At 34.6% G+C, this 7,851-nt stretch overlaps 2 protein-coding genes across 2 annotated transcripts; both read left to right on the forward strand.

Moving 5' to 3' along the window:
• Positions 1–3,407: 3,407 nt before the first annotated feature.
• LOC107274424 (bladder cancer-associated protein-like) lies at positions 3,408–4,385 on the forward strand. Its single transcript, XM_025091869.1, has 2 exons — positions 3,408–4,027; positions 4,099–4,385. Exon 2 carries the CDS (start codon positions 4,158–4,160, stop codon positions 4,383–4,385), a length of 228 nt encoding a protein of 75 aa, XP_024947637.1. The 5' UTR covers positions 3,408–4,027; positions 4,099–4,157.
• A 1,128-nt stretch (positions 4,386–5,513) lies between these two features.
• LOC107274428 (bladder cancer-associated protein) lies at positions 5,514–6,332 on the forward strand. The gene has a single exon (XM_015753576.1). It carries the CDS (start codon positions 5,572–5,574, stop codon positions 5,860–5,862), a length of 291 nt encoding a protein of 96 aa, XP_015609062.1. The 5' UTR covers positions 5,514–5,571; the 3' UTR covers positions 5,863–6,332.
• The last annotated feature ends 1,519 nt before the right edge of the window (positions 6,333–7,851 follow it).

A 7,851-nucleotide genomic window follows, 5' to 3' on the forward strand; every position in this document is an offset into this window, starting at 1 on the left:
TACATATGTATAAAATAATTGTGTGGGTTTTTTACGCTTTTCATTTTTTTTACCCGCTATTAAAAAGTGCCATTTTTTGGGACATTTTTTACTACTTTAACAGACTGCCATACGTGCGAGCTTTATCAAATTTTTTTTTTAATCAGACCACGGCACGTTAAAACAAAAAATGAAATGGAGAAATGTATCTATGTTAGAAATGCAAAAGCGTTAAGCGGAAACGAGATTTTTTTCCATTGCTGTCAATTTTTCTCTTACATCTTCATGAGAGTCCGTATCGCAATAAGTGAGGCTGCGCATTTCCACCAGCTATGGATCATCATGTATGAAGAACATGAATTGGGCGCGTTGGCAACGATTCCGCTTCGTAATCGTAAGGTGCCGCGTTCGCGTCTAGAGAGAAAAACTTTTTTTTTTCTTCATTTCTTTTTTGTTAGCTGGTGGAAATGCGTAGCCTCACTTGTTGCGATACGGACTCTCATGAAGATGTAAGGGAATCGTTGCCAACGCGCCCAATTCATGTTCTTCATACATGATGATCCATAGCTGGTGGAAATGCGCAGCCTCACTTATTGCGATACGGACTCTCATGAAGATGTAAGAGAAAAATTGACAGCAATGGAAAAAAATCTCGTTTCCGCTTAACGCTTTTGCATGTCTAACATAGATACATTTCTCCATTTCATTTTTTGGTTTAATTTTATGTCCCAAAAAATTGCACTTATTAATATTGGGTGAAAAAAATGAAAAGCGTAAAAAACCCACACAATTATTTTATACATATGCATGGTGAGATGAAACAAATAGTATATCTGCATAGAAATTTTTAGTTTTATACATTTTTGAGTAGCCTGATTCAATTTAGTCAATTTTTTTATTCATGCCTACGGAAAGATAATTTTATTTTTAATATTTCGAACTATCAGTATGTTCTACCTCGACATAATTGTCTGATAATTCGATGTATTAAAAATGTTGTCTTTCCGTAGCCATGAATGATAAAAATTAAATGACAAAAAATCCCTAACCAGATACATTATTCGTTTCATCTCACTATAGAAAATAATTGCTTCATTTTTATATGCTCATTATTATTTTTATGCCCGACAACTTTACATAGCCTTGAATGGTAAAAATTAAATGAAAAAAAAATCCCTAACCAGATACATTATTCGTTTCATCTCACTATAGAAAATAATTGCTTCATTTTTATATGCTCATTATTATTTTTATGCCCGAGATTTGTAAGTGCATTTTTGTTTTTGGTAATTTTCCGTAATGCCTTCTTTATCCGTCTAAATCTTATTTATGCTATTAAAACATGAAACAGCGTAACATAGGTGTTTGTCACAGGTAGGCTCTCGGGAAGAAGAAACGTTCGCTGATTCATGTACCAATTTATTGGATGTATACGATGTAATATAATACAATATTTGTAGATTAATATAATCATATATTTAATGAATCTTAAGTTAACTAGGTGAACTAATAAGCATAGTTGATAATTAGGAAAAAAATAAAAGGGTTGAGACGTGAGTTTCGAACTCGAGACTCTCGGACGTTAATCCAGCACCAAGCACGTGTGCTATCCAGTCATTGTGGTACGTTATTTAGCAAACTTATATTTGTGTAGTTACCAACGTTCGAGAGTTTTTATTTGGTCACTCTATTATTTACAAAGCTTCATATGATTATTAAGAGTATTGACTACCTTATTACTACGGTTTATGTAATATCCTGTAAAAAAAAAGGTGGATACAAGTCTCCCTATTTAAGTGTTCACCCGGTTTAAAATCGCGGATCTCGAGGAACACACGAATTCATTCGACCAATCAAAAACGTGGAACTAATTCGAGAGTCTCGTTCCGGTGGCGCGTCGACGCGCCAAAACACAGCTCCAGATTATCACGCGTAGTATTACTATATATACACGACCAATCAAAAACGTGGAACTGCTTCGAGGGCCCTCCGCTAAGGTGGCGCGCCGAAACCAGAGAAAAATTGAGACCACCAAAAACAGGCTCATTGGCAATCTCCCTACTCATCTCTGGTCTAACAATCAATAACGAATGACTAACAATCGATGTGCAAGTACAGAAATTCGATAAGTCGAAGTTGCCCGACTAACTTTGCGGAGGTCCAGTCAATGCTGGACCCTGCAATCGTTTTTTTAATTTTTTACGAAAACTAACGACCACTAAACATTTTAATTATGATATTCGTTACCACCAAACGATTACGCATCGATTGAGCACCTGAAAAACTTAATTCGTTGAAAAAAAAAAATTTTCGGCTAACTTCACGGTCAAATTTTGAATATTTGATTGTAAAAGAATGACTGACCACCAAATGTTTTTATTAGGCCACCAATGACCACCAAACGATCACCAATCGATTTGGTATAATAAAAAGTTAAAAAGTTAAAATTGCCCGGCTAACTTCACTGAGGTGAGAAAGACTATAGCGAGCGTTCTCCTTCTATCTAGGCTTCGTGGTCAGCAGGTAGCGAGCAGCAAATCAGCGATCAATGTGCAAAGCGTATACCCGTAAAGGCTTTCACACACAAAACGACGTAACGACGTAAGACGTAACCGTAAGCCGTAATCAGTAAGCACCATCGCACACCACACGCGTAAGGAGTAAGCTACGGCCAATCACACTCAAGGATGAATTGCGCATTTTTATCAAAGTGTCGTCATTGTACATACTATAATTTTATTTTTGCATCTATTTTCATGAGTATAAAGGTGTGGATAACCTTTTACATGATGGATGAGCAATTCGTCCGCTGATCTGGTTTCGTTTTCTATCATGATATCCAGTTTTTCGTTATCCGTATTACAATACATTGTTGAACAATATTGCTTATGATCACTCATTGCTGGTTTTATTCAATATTACGGCACATCAAAGCCACTCGTCTCACGTATAAACAATGTTCTTTTAAGCGAGACCGCGAGAAGATTTGTGATTGGTTGTCCGTAAGAAGTAAGCCGTAACGATTTCATCCTTACGATATTTTTCGCCACTACGGCTTACGTCTTACGGAGAAAATTGGAGGGGACAGTACTAGATTCTGATTGGTTGATTTCCGTACGCTTACGTCTTAGGTCGTTACGTTATTTTGTGTGTATGAAGGGCTTAACACGATGCAGGCCACAAGCTCACGATATGTGTTTCCACCAGCCAATCACAGACGCGGATACTTCTAGGCTGAGAGTTATTTTAAATGAGACATAGGTTTAGCTAAACGAGCTCAGTGTTTGGTCGGAGGAATGTACCTTGCGTTTAAACCACGATCAAATTTGATCGTCAAATTTGATCGTCGGTCAGCTAAACTGTCACTTGAACCGGGTCGGAGGAAACGGGCGTTAAAGTTTGTTCTCAGATACTTATTTTCTCTTACGTCACAGTTCGCTTAGAGCCGATATCTTATTGGTTAGTTCTAATAGAATTCTTCAATAGTATAACGTATCTAAGAGAAGTGTGTCAAACGATTAATCGACAATCGTTATGATTAATCCAACAATCACCAACAATCAGTCAATAAACGAATAGTAAAAAAAGAAGGTGAAAAGTTAATAATGGCTAATTCGACGGAAGTGACTATGATAGAAACATAATTAGAGACTGCTTCAGACAACTTCACAGATATCAGAGGTACTGCAGTTCAGTATCTTAGCAGTATCTTAGTCAATTTCAGTATCAATATAAGGACGCGATACAACGATACTTGTTCACTTTTAATTATCTCCGATTTATGAATTTGAAGCCAGTTATTACATATTTCTCTAATGCTTATACAGCATAAGTTGAAATGATCAACATTCCGAAATTGATCAAGCTAAATACTGTCAGACTTTGAAACCAGTATTTACAATAAATGCTTCACAAAAATTTACAAAATTAAGAACATTGTAATAAAAAAATGTATCAAAGCATTCATAAAAATGTCATTACCAAATTAAGTGTTGAGTACTAAAGTGTTTCTACTAACACAAGTGAAAAAAAAAAGTGGACAGAAAAGGTTATATTACCTATGAATAAGGTATATTTATATTTGCATCTGTATATTTCACACAAATTTATAATTTTCAGATTTGAGAGGCAATGCTTATATCTGTACAAAATATCCTGCAGAGGCTAAAGTTCGTTTAATGAACGAATACTTTGTGACAAAAATAATTTTTGAACGACAGGGAAGGATGTACTGTTTACAGTGGTTAATTCCTGTGCTTCTTATACCAAAACCTGTAAATCCAGCACTACTTCAGACTCATGTTATGTTTATGGTACTGTATCTAATAGGATTTTTTTTGGAGCGAAAACCATGTACAATTTGCAGCATAGTTTTTCTTGCTGCTGTTCCGCGAGAAGATTTGTGATTGGTTGTCCGTAAGAAGTAAGCCGTAACGATTTCATCCTTACGATATTTTTCGCCACTACGGCTTACGTCTTACGGAGAAAATTGGAGGGGACAGTACTAGATTCTGATTGGTTGATTTCCGTACGCTTACGTCTTAGGTCGTTACGTTATTTTGTGTGTATGAAGGGCTTAACACGATGCAGGCCACAAGCTCACGATATGTGTTTCCACCAGCCAATCACAGACGCGGATACTTCTAGGCTGAGAGTTATTTTAAATGAGACATAGGTTTAGCTAAACGAGCTCAGTGTTTGGTCGGAGGAATGTACCTTGCGTTTAAACCACGATCAAATTTGATCGTCAAATTTGATCGTCGGTCAGCTAAACTGTCACTTGAACCGGGTCGGAGGAAACGGGCGTTAAAGTTTGTTCTCAGATACTTATTTTCTCTTACGTCACAGTTCGCTTAGAGCCGATATCTTATTGGTTAGTTCTAATAGAATTCTTCAATAGTATAACGTATCTAAGAGAAGTGTGTCAAACGATTAATCGACAATCGTTATGATTAATCCAACAATCACCAACAATCAGTCAATAAACGAATAGTAAAAAAAGAAGGTGAAAAGTTAATAATGGCTAATTCGACGGAAGTGACTATGATAGAAACATAATTAGAGACTGCTTCAGACAACTTCACAGATATCAGAGGTACTGCAGTTCAGTATCTTAGCAGTATCTTAGTCAATTTCAGTATCAATATAAGGACGCGATACAACGATACTTGTTCACTTTTAATTATCTCCGATTTATGAATTTGAAGCCAGTTATTACATATTTCTCTAATGCTTATACAGCATAAGTTGAAATGATCAACATTCCGAAATTGATCAAGCTAAATACTGTCAGACTTTGAAACCAGTATTTACAATAAATGCTTCACAAAAATTTACAAAATTAAGAACATTGTAATAAAAAAATGTATCAAAGCATTCATAAAAATGTCATTACCAAATTAAGTGTTGAGTACTAAAGTGTTTCTACTAACACAAGTGAAAAAAAAAAGTGGACAGAAAAGGTTATATTACCTATGAATAAGGTATATTTATATTTGCATCTGTATATTTCACACAAATTTATAATTTTCAGATTTGAGAGGCAATGCTTATATCTGTACAAAATATCCTGCAGAGGCTAAAGTTCGTTTAATGAACGAATACTTTGTGACAAAAATAATTTTTGAACGACAGGGAAGGATGTACTGTTTACAGTGGTTAATTCCTGTGCTTCTTATACCAAAACCTGTAAATCCAGCACTACTTCAGACTCATGTTATGTTTATGGTACTGTATCTAATAGGATTTTTTTTGGAGCGAAAACCATGTACAATTTGCAGCATAGTTTTTCTTGCTGCTGTTTTTCTTATTTGCTACAGTGGTGTTGGCAATTGTCTATTTTGGAACACCAACTGTGATACTATAAGGTGTGACAATGGTTAATGTTGACACGAGTGATTTAATAAACAATGTAGTTGTACAAATGAAAAGTTGGAATACTTATTGCACAAGAAAATGTATAATTCGTAATTTTAATTGTCATGCAACATTTTTACTGTTATGATATATTAAAATATACTGTGATGAAAAAGGATTATGAGACTTTCAAAACATGCCATGGCAAAACTTATCTAATGTTTCTAAATGTATGTAGTAAATATCAAGTAATGACTTATTTCTTTTCTATTCTGATACATAGCATATTGTCTAAACATCTACCTGTATGCCGTCTTATGCCTATACTTTTAATATGTGCAGTGTAGTGGAGATTCTAATGTTATAAACATATATATGTTAATTTCATGTAGTCTATGATTCCTGTACTGCACTGTGCATGAATATACTAGCCTAATTTGTAAATTATATACTGCTAATGAATTGCATATAACTACATAAAAATATTTTTATTGTAATTCCTGCATATTTATTTTTAATTGACCTAGTAAATATGACAGCAAAAACCATTAAATCGGCAAGATGATATAGATATCTATAATATTAACTCGTGTTATTCTCAAGTGAATATGTAGAGAGGGTATCTATTATTTTTTTAAAATCATGATTTATTAACTTTATGCTGTATGTTTGCAAAATTTGGTATAGTACATCATTTTTGTATTCCATGTTATCAAATTTTTTTATTTAAAAGGTAAAAAGATTGTTCAAAATGTCTTCAAAAACCTAATAACGATAACGAGGACATGTCTCCTAATCATATATATTATATAGATGTACATACAAATTAACAATAATTAAGGTAAAGTATCTAGTTATTTTAATTGTCATCTAACTTCTCACTCGCTGTAGCGGATTCCAGCTGCTGCATAAATAATCGTAAAATAACCCAGATAGCAACGTGCATGCAAATATGACAGAAATCGCGCAGCAAGGTACTATACAATGTATGAATGTCGGCAAAACCATTGGAATATGTGTCCTCATTTGTTGCCATATTTGAAGTATACATGGTTCAAACGTTAAGCAGCAAACTAGTAGCCAATCGTCTGCAAGACTTATTCTATTTTCTTAAAATGAGTCAATGTCTATTCATTGATAATCATTCGCAACTGTAAGTAAAATGCTGAAAATTATATGGAGGGTGGAAACATTTAAAATTTGAAGAAAATTTAAAAAATGGTTTCGTTGTACGTTGTGCTTTTGTGCTTGGTATATAATTCTATTTATTTGCATCGACGTCAATAGAACTCGAAACTGCGATCGTCGAGATGCTCGAAGTGAGGAAGAAGAATATGACACTCTATCCATTGAGTCATCAGCCCAATTTGTTAAGATTACTGCGATTAAGAAACATAATCGTCAATATTCATATGTATAAAAACATAGAAGTTGAAGATAACTGTTGCTACAGGCAACTGCACGAACAATGCTCATTGAATCTATTAATTAACTTGGAATGTAGCAAATGCATAATTATATTATACTATATACATTTTATTATATTATACAGTCGTGTCTATTTTTATGCCGTTGATACGTTCCACAGAATTAATAAAAAATATAAGTGAAGTAGAAGGAGGAACCCGGAATTTTCATGAACCTTCAAAACCGCATTAAAAAGCCACCTGCAAATTAATTTTACCCATTAAAATGCTATATGTAGATATACATATATTCCTCATATAAAGATCGCGAGGCACAGAATACATGGGTATGTCCAGTCTATTGACATATAGTGTGGACTACGCGATCCCTACCTTAGATCCTTTGAAAAAGTGTCCGCTCAAATAAACAAAGAGGATATGAGGTGGCGGCCAATCGTTCTCCTTTTCTAATGTTCCCATTGCCTATGTTTTCTATACTCTCGTACTACGGCTGCTGGTCAGAAGAAGATAGGGCTTGGCCGCCACCAGTCGCTACCTTTTTCTTTCAGCCGACCATTTTTTCTGTCTATGCGTAGTCCATACTATATGT

Source organism: Cephus cinctus, unplaced genomic scaffold (assembly GCF_000341935.2).
Source record: "Cephus cinctus unplaced genomic scaffold, Ccin1 Ccin1_scaffold0095, whole genome shotgun sequence".
Taxonomy (NCBI): Eukaryota; Metazoa; Arthropoda; class Insecta; order Hymenoptera; family Cephidae; genus Cephus; species Cephus cinctus.